Consider the following 13,208-nt stretch of genomic DNA (forward strand, 5'->3'; position numbering starts at 1 on the left):
AGAGCAATTGCAGGTTCTGTGGCATTACTGATTCTTGAGAGACCCTGAAGCATTTGGTTGTTGTTTGCTCGCTTTTTTTTTATAAGAAACGTGCCAAGTCCTTCAGGGATAAAATCCCTGACTTCTCAGAAGTGTTCAGGAACCTGTTTTGGTGTAGTTATATGTGGGCCACTAGTGTTTCTTTGGTTCTAGCTCTGAATCTTTTCTTACTTTTCTCAGTTCTGAGCTGGATAAGAAAAACCTTGAAATTGGCACTTTTATTTGAATCGAGTTTGTTGATGAGCTTGTGTTTAAGGCTAGGTTTTCTTGATTAATTAACTTAAACCTTTTATTCTAGAAAGATGAACCATGTCTATGTATGTACTCTGTTTATGTTGAATTGATATGTGATGTATGCATTTGTTTTTTCTCTTTTCTATACACTTTTATGGGAATATCTATTTTGTTGTTTTAATATTACTCTAATGTTTTCTTTTATTTTTTTTCTAATGAATCATGTTGTTTAACGTTTCTTGTAAACTATATATGCAACAATAAAAAAAAGTTTTAAAAAAGATGCTCGCTTCATTAATGATTTATTTAAGTATATTACTGCAGCTTTAGTTTTTCAATTTTCTTACTTTTATCAATTGTACATGATTCTTTTTAACATTTTGAACTGTATTGTATTGAAGTGGCACGTGCCCGTACTATTTTTTTTTGGTGACCAGGCTCTCTAGGGCCACACTTTCTTTTGAAGAAAGTTGCACAACAGAATTAACCATTCATCAAAAGGAACTGCTGTTGTGACAAATCAAACTCTATTAGCACCCTGAGTGACATGCTGGGATGCTTATAGCATTAATGGCAGTGAAGGGGGGAGGGGACGGAGGAGGGAAGAGCGGGGGTGGGGGGTGACTTGGTCAGTAACAGCCCTGAGCCCTTACAGGTTCAGACAGGTGTACTGTTACCAGCTGTGTCCACCTGAATACAGCCATTAATGCTACATTAACGTTTACTTGTACTTGCACAACAAATACTTACCTTCACAGAGGAATATATACCATCAAAGATGAATAATCATTTTTCATATCATCTTTTTGTGGACAAGCTCTTATTTAAAGTTATGTGTGTGTTATACTCTCCCCTACCCACTCCAATGCCATCCTAAGAGTTGGTCTTCACTGGCCAGCTACATCTACCTCCAGATTAACCAGGCAAAGCGTGTGGTAAACCATGTTGCTCTCCTTCCCAGAACACAAGGAAGCGAGAAACCATCCAAACTAACACTAACTGGTACTCAACTTGGGCATACCCGCAGCCCATGTTGTAATTTTGAAAGAGACTGCACAGAACCGTGAGAATGTCTTTTCTGAGCCTGCCTTTGATGCGGGCTATGCCAACCAGTTAGGAAGGATGGATAGGGTGCCAGCAGAGTAACATTATCTCACATTCATTTTTTTTATATTAAAGCATTGCAAAATAATACAACCCATAATTTTCTTTTTGTGATGTTGGTTCAAACATTCATGACTGTGACGGACAGTTTTTTATCACAACAGCAAGTACAAGACAGATCACCATACAGACTTTGTGCGGGAGCATGTGTATCTCAGAAAGTCCATTATGTTATGCTGATTTATACCGCGCACTGCTACCACCTAAGGGCATTCTCCAGCTGCTCATTGCATGAGAAGTGTGCACATACAAGGCTGTGCAGTTACCTAATGACTCAAAATCAGTACTGATAGTCTTTGGAAATGCATTATTGACCTTTTATTATAACAAAGCATACAATTGCTGTATGTTGTTTGCTAATACAATCATTTAAACATTTCACAGGTTGAAAAATTCTCAATATAAAATGATTCCAGAATAGTGAGGAACATTCAAGATGTACATTTAGGACCTTTACACTTCTAGATGGTTTCACATATGTACAGGAGAAGAAGATGGGGCAGAAGAGCTTTGATAGTGGCATAGAACCTGGGTCCCAGGTCACCTTCGAGGAGTAGCAGTGGCAAAGGAACAAGATGCCAAGGTTTAGGTGAATGCTGCACTCAATAAATATATTACAGATAATAGAATTTTCATTGCAAAGATGATCCGCACACTCCTCTGCCTCTCACATGTAAAGAAGTTAACACATGGTCCTAGCGAGCAATAAAAGGCTGCACAAGTGTGTCCTTGCACAAACCAATTCACAATAAATCGGTTTCCCCGGGCACAGCTATTTCTTCACACTGCTGCTCTGGAAGAATAGGACAAGGACGCTTATGTTACAAAGGCATAGACTTTTACTTGCATATGCTGTGATGCCCGAATCCTCTCTATTACAAGTAACTTCTTTAATGCTATACTGGTGACAAAACCTCCATGAGCAAATTACCTGAACTGTGCTGGATGAGTTGGTTCAACAATACAGTACTTTATGCAAGAATGCTAACACTATACTGGGTGAATCGTAAAGTATGCCAGGAATTCAAGGCTATACTTGATGAGCCAGTCAGTGAGACTGCTAGAGCTGTGCTAGAGTCATAAGGCCAGCACAAAATTAGCGCTGCAGTAGTATTATGAAATGCTAGGGATGTGATGGATGAACCGGACAGCTAGCACTGTGCTAGATGTACAGCTTTGCTGAATGAGTGAGATGGAAAGCACACACCAAGGTGATGCACAGGATTGGTAAAACTGTGCTTTGGTAGCTATAATACCATCTCAGAGATGTATATACTAAAGATGTTCTGAATGAGATTGATCATCAGCACAGTGCTGAATACGCAGGAATTCTAGAGCAATGGTGGATAAGCTCAATTGACTGTAATTTGCTGGACAAACAGGGAAGTACAGAAAGTCCTCAGAGAAGTCAGGATTGACCAATGGCTTGATGTTGGATTTAAAAGCGCAAGGCACAGTTGCACGTTCCAAACTGCCATCTAGTTCATCATCAGGCTCCTCTCCACCTCAGACGGGCACACGGTTCTCTTTGCCCCACTTCTTAAGTATGCGAACGATGTACTCCACCTGGGTGCTGCCGGTGCTCCTCAGTAGATGCAGCACTTCCCGCAGAGTCTCCCTGCAGAGACATAACAGAGGTGGGGACAATCAGCCAACATAATCCTCAAACATGATTGCAAGTATGGGCAGTCCAAGCCCCCTTCAGGGCTTTGCAGAATAAGGGAAGAGCAGGCATGAGGGGATGCGAGAGGTACAGGACTTAAGGTGGAGACATTAACAAGGGTCTTCTGATCGATTTACCGTAGGGGAAAAAAGGAAGAATTACAGTCATGGTGATTCTGGTACTCATAGTAATTGTCCTTCCTCAATCACAACTTGTTGAGAATTGCCTGCTCTACATACAAGACCAGAAAAAGCTTCTCAAATAGAATACTTTCACTTCAAAAGGCCCCTTCTGCAAGCGGCTCATCGAGCACCGGACACATCTCCTACACACACGTCACCAACTATGTTTTTGCAATTCCCAGATGACCAGATGATTTTTCCAGCATGCAAGGTTACAGCACTGCATATACTCGGAGGAAATAGTTGTGTTGTGTTGTTTTGTGCTGGACTGAAAGCAATAACCAATACAATACCGTAGTCTACTATAGAGTTTGGCAAACTGATGTATATTTGTATATGATGGGAGAAGTATTTGAATTTACTGTAAACAATTAAAGCAAATTATACTGTAAAAAAACGTGCACAATTTGTTTTAAAAGATACAATCAATATGATGCATCAAACAAGAAGTAAAGGGGAATGAATTAGGTTTCTGTGGTGATTCCATGAGGTTCTAGGCCTTAACACCATTTGTAATGTCTCATATTTCGTGTATTTGGGGTACACAGTTCACCTTTTTTTTTAAATGAAAAAGTGAGGTTTTATTTTATAAATAGAAATGAAATAAAGACTACGGGGTCACGATCTTCTTCATTTGCATACATGACACTTCTTTAGGAAGATCAATTCTTTTGTTAAATATCATTAGTGCCAGTGTGTGTCTACTGAAATTGTCTCCAGCGTTCTTGCATTTGTAGCTTGGTGACCAACATGTGTGCATGGTGCTGCACAGAATGCTGAGGGGATGTTGAGCGTGAACATTCCATGAGAGTCAGTGAGTGCCTTGAAACAGGATGAGATGGTGTGCCCTGTTGGTTATCTTTCCTGCGTGCTTATTCTGAACATGGGATTGGGATTCTTGACTTATTTCTACAACAAGGTCCCTTCATTTAGAGAGACAGCGATCTGAGCAACAATCAAACTGGGTTAGACATTTTCGGGCCAACGTGTATTTGGGAACAATAGACAAAACTCCATATTCATGCACAGTCATTTCTATTTTCAGCTTTTTTTTTCCTAAATGTGTACCTCTAAGAAGAAGTTGCATACTCTGGGAAGTACATCTCTCTGTGGTTGGAGAAGATACCCTTGGTAGACATGGTAATGTTCTCATACAGACATAGACCCACCGGTTTGTGAACCTGCACACTTGAGTGAAAGAGTTTTAACTATGTGAGAGAGGAGAAGGAATTAATGAAGGAATGGTGAAAAAGAAATTACTTACCTTCGGTAATGTTCTTTCTGATGGAGGTTCCTCCCATGGATACCTCATCCTAGATATATTGTCCTGTGTCAGCAGATCTCGAAAACCTTTTGAAAGCAGGGGGCGCTGACAGCTTTTGAAAGCAGCGGGTTGACACTACATTGGTACACAGGGCTCACATTGTACCCCACGATCTCTGTTTTACCCCGCGCTCAGCCGCGTTGGGAATTGTATATTACAGAAAGACACACCTTGAAAGCATTCAAAGGGAGGTAAGAGGGAGCTCTCTGACTGCGCAGCAGCACGCAAGGGCGATGAGGAATCCATGAGGAGAGTTCCGTCCTCATTCAGTCGTCCACTAAATCGGCTCCACAGGCATCTGTTCCTCCCTCACAGATGCTCTGCGATTCTCTGTGCGGCTTTTTTATTCTGAAAATTGTTGATATTTGGGATAAGATTTCATTGTCACTTTTCAAAACTGGCAAGTATGGCATGGAAACTGTAAGCCAATCTTCTGATCCACTATGGGCCAATTGCCACTCCTTTTCGGTGGCTGAAATTGTGACAGCCACTAATAAAATGAAGTCTGCCTCTCCTATTGATGCTATTCTATGGTCCATTTTAAAGGAGATTATGCCTTCTATTGCTCCTAGAGTGGCTCATGCGGTCAATCTTTCATGTTTTTCTGGGGTGATTCCTCTGGTATTAAAGCACGCTTTCGTAATCCCTCTCAAGAAGCCATCTTCAGATTCTGGCAAACTCTCATCCGATATCCCTTTTGCCTTTCTTGATGAAACTTCTTTAGTCATTGATTGGCCCCTTTCTTGGCAAGTTCCTTGAAGAGACTCACTTCTTTTATGCCTTTCAGTCAGGCTTCTGTCCGGGATGGGGCACTGAAAGTGTGCGCGTCTCGGTGGTAGATGACTTGGCCTGTCTCCTTGATCGGGGGATTGGGTGCACTGATTTTGTTAGATCAGCTTCATTCAATAGTATCAACCACTCCACCGTGCTTAATCGTTTATCTGGAGCAGGCTTCACAGGCACATTGCTATTGTGGTTTTGGTCTTTTCTTACAGACCATACTCGGTCCCTTTCGTTGCCACCCTTTGGATCTACCTCAGCCCCCTTTACCTATCGGGTACCCCAGAGGTCAGCCACGTCCCCCTTTTTGCCAGCTGTTTATCCACACCCACTACTTCCGGTGCTACTCCTACGCTGATGATACACAAATCATTGTTTAGTTAAATCTTTTGAATCATGATACTGCGTCTTAGCTGAGGGTTTGCCTGGAGGCGGTGGGTTGTTGGATGGGCGACAACTGGCTTAAGTTAAACGGTTACAAGACAGAGGTGATGGTGGTCGGCCCCTCGTCTGCGTCAGTTCTGTGGTCCTCAGCTTTCTGGCCCTCTTCCACTGGTCCTTTGCCTACCCCTGTATGTGAAGTCAAGGACATTGGTGTGAATTTTTCTGCATCACTGTCTTCTGCATCTCAGGTTAGTGCAGTTTGCCAGTCTGGTCACTTTCAGTTAAAGATCCTTCTGAAAGTGATCCGTTTTCTTCCATTGCATCTGCGCGCACCGGTGGTGATATCTTTGGTGCTCAGTGTCATTAACTATTGCAACTCATTGTATTTAGCTCAACCAGGCTTTAAGATTAATCGCCTTCAGGTCCTACAAAATTCAGCTGCTCGGGTGGCGACCTGCACTTCTTTTAAAACTAATTTCCATACATGCCAACATTCTGTGACCAAAAATCTGTAGGAATCTTAAAGTTTCAAAAATAGTCCGGCGAGGAAGTAATGATAGGAAAAGGGCGCGTCAGCAGCCCATTGTCATTGAATGAGCCCGCCGCCGCGGGTGCATTCAATGACAATAAGGCACCTGCCACCACGCAAGCTCCGGGGAGCCCTTGAAAGACTCCCCCGAGCTGGCGTAGTGGGGGGCTAATGGCGCCTTTTGTCAAAGGCACCCGCGGCGGAGGGGCGCATTTAGCCCGCCGCCATGGGCGCCTTTTACATCAAAAGCCTGCATGCCGCGCCTTCTCCCACTACGCCAGCTCGGGGGAGCCCTTGAAAGACTCCCCCCGAGCTGGCGTGACGGGGGCTACTGGCACCCTGGGGGGCGTGGCGCCCCGGGCGGTCGTCCGGCTCGCTCCCCCTACACCAGAGGATGATGATCATGCTGTGCCGGGCCTCAAGCAGCCAGGCCAAAAAAAAAAAAAATATATATATATATATATATTTTTTTTTAAAATCGGTATTTGATGCCACTAAATCAGTAGGCGGTAGGACTGCTTAAAAAGCGGTACCCTACCGCCTAAATCGGTAGGGTTGGCAAGTATGTATTTCCCCTGTTCTCTGATCCTTATATTCTCTTCTAGCCACTAAACAAATTAATTTTAAATCTCTTTTTATCATACACCAAGCTTTCTATGGCCGGGGTGCAGAATACTTACAACATTCATTTTGCCCTTATGTTCCTGTGCGTGCTCTACGCTCGCAAGATGCTCGCCTTTATCCAGGTCCCCAAATATAATCTTGCTTGGGTGTGAGGGCGAGTTGTCTCCATCGCTGCCGCTAAGCTCTGGAATTCTCTGCCACATATCCTTAGGGTCATTGAGAACAATTTGCTCTTCCGCAAGTCACTAAAATCTCTTGTTTCAGTTGGCCTCTATTGTTCTCCCCCCTCCAATTTTTGCTTCTCTTGGTCTTATCTCTGTTAGCACGAAGAGGCCCTCGGGCGAATTGTGCACTTTATAAAATTCTGTAACATAACATAAAATAACAGGAGCATCCATCACAAAGAACATTACTGGAGGTAAGCAATTTATTTTCTAATCGATTGTGTCCTCCCACAGATTCTTCATTTTAGACTCCTATTGTGGTACCAAATTTCCGGATGATGGAAGAGTGAGCTCCCATCGATATTAAATTAACACTGGCTGTAGGACTGCCCTACCAAAACTGCTGTCCAGACCTAACAGAGTATGCATGCAGTAATGTTTTGGAAAAGTGTGAACGGAAGCTCAAGTCACCATTTGGCAGATGTCCTGTGCTGGTATTCCTCTTTGGAGTGCCGACTTGGTGGCTATCCCTCTCGTTGAGTGTGCCCTCAAACAGAGGTATGTTCTTTCCTGCCATAGATTATCATTCTGAGACGCACAGAACAAACCAACTAGAAGAACAAGTTACTTCTTACCTGGTAACGTTCTTTCGACGGGATGTTCCTCCGACGTATTCCTTATCTTTGATAATACGTTTCCAGCTTGCTGGCCTCGGAATTTTTTTCTGTAGAGGGCGCTGCGCGTCGACGTCCGCCGAGTCGATGTCCTTCGACGGCTACCGTATCGGCGCTGACGTCACCATGCCCATAAATAGCCACGCGCTTCATCCGTTGCTCAGTTCCGTTTTGTAGCATAAGAAAAGTCATGCCTGAATTGGTTATTGACCTTGAAGGAGCGTAAGCTGCAACCACAAGAGAAGTTATCACTGCGGGGATGGTTGGGAGGGGCGATAAGGAATACGTCGGAGGAACATCCCGTCAAAAGAACGTTACCAGGTAAGAAGTAACTTGTTCTTCGAAGGGATTGTGTCCTCCGACGTATTCCTCATCTTTGATAGACTCCCATAGCAGTGGCATGTAATTGGAGGTGGGAGTGAGAGTGTTATATATCCCTTTAGGGATGGACCGAATGTAATACGGCCTTGCCAAATCTGGTCTCTTGAGCAGTGGAGGAATCCAGATTGTAAAATTTTGTGAATGTATGTGCGGACGACCATGTGGCAGCCGCACATATGTCCCGGACCGGAACCCCTCTTGGGAGAGCCAAAGAGGCTGCGATACCCCTGGCTGAATGAGCCCTGAGATTTTGGGGTGGCTCTTTCCCTGCTAGTCTATAACATTCCAGGATGGCCAAAATAATCCACCTGGAGATGGTTTGTTTTGTTATGGGTAGTCCCAACTTGTGACCTGAGTATCCTACAAACAGTTGGTCTGCTTGCCTAATCCTAGCCAGTCTGCTGATGTAAAAGCTGAGAGCTCGCCTTGGGTCCAGCCTATGTAGCCTTTCCTCCTCTTTCCCCGGATGGGGAGGAGGGTAGAACGAAGGTAAGGTAATTTTCTGAGTAATATGAAATTCAGAAACCACCTTTGGGAGGAAATTAGGCTTCATCTGTAGGACAACTTTGTCCTTGTGGAAGATTGTATGTTGGGGTTTACAGGAGAGAGCTTGTAGCTCGCTCACCCTCCTAGCAGATGTTAGTGCTACCAATAGGACAGTTTTAAGCGTGAGAAATCTCAGCACGCAAGAATGAAGTGGTTCGAATGGAGTGCCCATTAAGAAGTTTAAGACTAAATTTAAGTCCCATAAGGGAACCTGGAATGGTTTTGGAGGGTAAACATTAGTTAGTCCCTTGAGAAATTGTACCACTAGAGGAAGTTTGAAATACAATGGTTCCTCCGCAGTGCGCTTGAAGATAGAAAGCGCTGCAAGATAGCCTTTTACAGTGCCCACTTGAAGGCCTGAGTTTGCCAAGTAGAGTATAAATGATAACACTGTACCACATGAAAAAGGGTCGATATTCTCTTCCCTACACCAGCTGCAAAATTTGTTCCAACGGCAGCGGTATAAAGACTTTGTTGCCGGTCTTCTGGCCGAAAGCAACACCTCCATGACGTCATCAGGGAGATCCCAATCCTTGTACCTCAACCTTTCAGAAGACAAGCGTGAAGGTTGAGGGTTCTGGTGTCTGGATGGAGAACCTGTCCTTCCTTCTGCGAGAGAAGATTCTCTTTGAGTGGAAGACGGATTGGAGGACAGATGGATATATCTAGAAGGTCTGGGTACCACGTTCTCCTGGCCCAATCCGGGGCAATTAGGATCATGGTCTTCCGGAATCTTCTCAACCTCCTGATCATTTGAGGAATAACAGGGACTGGAGGGAACGTGTAAAGGAGTGGAAACTCCCAGTCCACTACAAACGCATCTCCTAGAGCTCCTCTCGGGGGAAATTCCCTTGAACAGAACAGATCGCACTTCTTGTTGGTGCTTGTGGCGAACACATCCACCTGAGGGGTTCCCCAAAGGGTGAAGATCTCTTGAAGAACTTCCTGAGCTAGCTGCCACTCGTGGGAGACTGTGCTCTGCCTGCTCAGAGCGTCAAGTTCTTCTCTCCGGCTAGGTGGACAGCCGATAGAGAGATTCCTTCTTGGATTGCCCAAAACCAGAGCTGCTTTGCCTCTCTGCACAGTGGCAGTGATCCTACGCCTCCTCTTTTGTTGAGGCAGTGCATGGCCACCGTGTTGTCTGTCATTATCAAGGCATTTCTCCCCTGTACTGATGGCAGGAAAGCTTTCAGCGTTAGTCTGATTGCTCTCAACTCTAATAGGTTGATGTGTAGTCTGGACTCCGATGGAGACCAACGACCGCTGATGGTCAAGTCGTTGGCATGGGCTCCCCACCCCGTGAGTAAGGCGTCTGTGACTACTGTTATCTCCGGCCATGGTTGCCAAAACAGTTCTCCTTTCAAGATGTTCTCTGGATAGGCCTACCATTGAAGGTCGCGGGCTACCTTGTCCGAAATCCGGAGGAGATCTGTCATTCTCCCTGAGAATTGCGACCACTGACTTCTCAGTGCCCACTGAAGAGATCTCGTTCTCAGGCGAGCCTCTGGCACAAAGAAGATGCAGGATGCCATGAGGCCTAGCAACCTCAAAAAGTCAAAGGCTGGGAGACATTGGGCATTTTGAAACTTGGTGACCATCTGTAGAATATCTTGAGCCCTCACCTCTGGTGACGAGCTTTTCCCAGGGAAGTGTCCAGGACCGCTCCAATCAACTGGAGTCTCTGTGATAGTATCATCTGTGACTTCTTTAAATTGAGGGAGAAGCCCAGTCTGTGAAGGAAGTGGCAGACATAATCTAGCTGGGTCTGGGCCTGTTCCGAAGATGCAGCCCTGATCAGCCAGTCGTCCAGGTAGGGGTAGACGTGGATCCCTTCCCTCCTTAGACTCGCCGCCACTAACGACATCAGCTTGGTGAAGACCCTCGGGGCGGAGGTCAGCCCAAATGGCAGAACTCAAAATTGATAATGAGAGTCGCCAATTGCGAACCTCAGGTATTTCCTGTGTTTGAGATGGATTGGCACATGGAAATAAGCATCCTGAAGGTCCAGAGATACCAGCCAGTCCTGGAGCTGGAGGGCCTGAAGGATCTGAGAGAGTTACCATCTTGAACTTGTCCTTCCTGAGGAACTTGTTCAATTCTCGTAAGTCCAGGATGGGTCTCAGTCCTCCGTCCTTCTTTGGTATGAGAAAGTAGGGGGGAGTACCAGCCCTTGTTCCTGTCCGCTACAGGTACCGGTTCTATGGCACCTTTCTCTAGCAGGTCTATAATTTCCTGCAAGAGGAGCGGATCTGGAACTTTTAGAGAGCTGTTCCCCGGTGGATGACTCTGAGGAATGTGTAGAAAGGGTAGGCAGTAACCTTGGGCAACTTTTTCCAATGCCCAAGCATCTGACGTTATAGCCTGCCATTCCGTCAGATGGTGAGGTAACTTGCCCCCTACAGGTGTATTGTGTGGAAAGGTCAATGTCACTAGCAGAATGCAGAGTCTCGCACCGGTCTCTCATCTTAGATTCTGGGTCTATAAGTTCTTCTGGAACTTGTCTAGTGCCATATTGCACTCCAAAAGGAGAGATTTCCTCATCCTCCAAGCCAGTTTCTTCAAAAATCGAAGACATAGGGCCTCATTACAGGGAAGGCGGTAAACCATGGTGCTATTAGCACCATGGCTGCCGCCTGTACCATACCGGTACCACCATGGAGAAAAGGGGAATTACCACCCCATTCCAAGGTTGGCGTAGCGGTAATTCCCCCTTTCTCCATGGCCCTTCCCCATTCCCATTATTGCCCCATAGGGCATAATGGGAATGATGGGTCCCGCAAGATCCCTTTGCGGGACCCAACTTTAACGGCTGGTCTACACCAGGCATTAAGGTCGGGTCCCTCAAAGGGACCTCGTAGAAAGGCGGTAAGGGTTAACGGTCACCAGCACCCTTACCGGTGACCGTTAACCTTTACCGCCTTCCGTGTAATGAGGCCCATAGACTTAAAAAAGTCTGATTTTGGTAATGGAGTAAATCTCCTGTCTTCCTCCTGAGTTTTCGTCGAAAGAATGGAAAGATTCTTCGAAGGTGTCGAAGGAATCTTCGACGACCCCGATGAAGTCTTCGACACAGGCGTCGAAGACGCTTTTGGCTTCAATGTCGAAGCTGCTGGCGCCGATGGCGTCGACAAAGTCGTGGATGTTTTCGACTTCTGTTTCTTATGTGGTATCAGAGAAATACTTGACTCTCGATGAGTCTTCGACGACTTGGCGTCGACTCGAGTTTTTCGCGTTTCATCCATACTACCGGGTTTTACCACAGTAGTTACTGACTTCCCTATGTCGTCCGATGGAGCGACAGGGGTACGGCTCTTCTGAGGTTTCTTTGAGGGGGTTGACGCTGCATTCCCAAATACCTCCATCATCTTCCTTCGAAATTCCTCCCATTTTCTAGGGGAATCCGACTTAGTCGGGCATCATACCAATTCGGTCGATGAATCGGAAGATGACAAAGGAGATCTATGTCTCCTTTTCACTCTCTTAGAAGAGGACGATGAAGAGCGCCTCGATATACTACGAGATCGAGATCTCTTAGAATGTCTATGACGATCCGATTCTTTCGAATCGCTCGATTTTTTATGTTTTTTAGACAAAGCCTTCGAGGCTTTAGAAGCTTCCCTCCCCACTGCCAGTTTACCTTTCCTCTCACGAAGGGCCTTCTCCGTCATTGACTGACAGGAGCCACAGTCGCCGGTTCGATGACTTGAACCGAGGCACTAGAGACAAATGCAGTGAGGATCTGTGATCGACATCTTTGATCCGCAGTCGATACACTTTTTAAACCCAGTCTTGGGTGTTGAAGGTGTTGAAGAAGACGACATTTTCAGTAGAAAATTTTGAAGCACGCCGTACTTGAGAGCGAAGCAATCGGAAAAACGGAACTGAAGCCAACGGGCGCGGCTCGAGCTTTTTATACCATCAGTGACGTCGACAAAGTACGCAGCCCGTCGATGGACAATCAACGCCACGACCTTGAGCACAGCGCCCTCTGCCAGAAAAACTTTTCCGGAGCAGCAAAGCTGGCGATAACGAATTATCATAAAATGAGGAATACGTGGGAGGACACAATCCATTCGAAATGGTCTATTTCATCACACCTTTGCCTTTCTTGGGGCCGGTGTACCCTTCAATGAGTTGGTTGTCTGATCTAAAGATATCTGTACTGGTGTGGTAAAAACTCAATGCCCTTTTAGGGTCCAGTCTATGCAGCCTCTCTCCTATTTGGATGAGTGAGGCGGAGGATAGAAATCTGGTAAACCCATGTTTTGAGTAAGGGAAACTCAAATGTGACCAAAGGTAAAAACGAGGGGTGTCCTCAGAGTGACCTTGTCCCTTGAGAAGATTGTGAAGCTCCATCAATATGTGCAGATGTGATGGCTACAAGGAATGCTGTTTCTTGAGTCCTGATACTAACTGTCTGCGTGACCAGTAATATTATGCACATTAATAATACCATACGAAAATGTTCATGCTGGCTTTGCCAGTATGTGCCAGTATACTCATGTATAAACATGCGCTTA

At 45.4% G+C, this 13,208-nt stretch overlaps 1 protein-coding gene across 2 annotated transcripts in view; it reads right to left on the bottom strand.

The window, feature by feature from the left end:
* Nucleotides 1–1,740: 1,740 nt before the first annotated feature.
* Nucleotides 1,741–13,208, bottom strand: part of IFT56 (intraflagellar transport 56) — a 1,056,475-nt gene continuing 1,045,007 nt past the window's right edge. For both annotated transcript variants that reach the window (XM_069652706.1, XM_069652707.1), the window contains one exon: nucleotides 1,741–3,055. In XM_069652706.1, coding sequence (XP_069508807.1) covers nucleotides 2,944–3,055 — 112 coding nt within the window. In that variant the 3' untranslated portion in view covers nucleotides 1,741–2,943. The remainder of the gene's footprint in view (nucleotides 3,056–13,208) is intronic.

The sequence above is a fragment of the Ambystoma mexicanum genome, chromosome 3p (assembly GCF_040938575.1).
Source record: "Ambystoma mexicanum isolate Mex_15411 chromosome 3p, UKY_AmexF1_1, whole genome shotgun sequence".
Lineage (NCBI taxonomy): Eukaryota > Metazoa > Chordata > Amphibia > Caudata > Ambystomatidae > Ambystoma > Ambystoma mexicanum.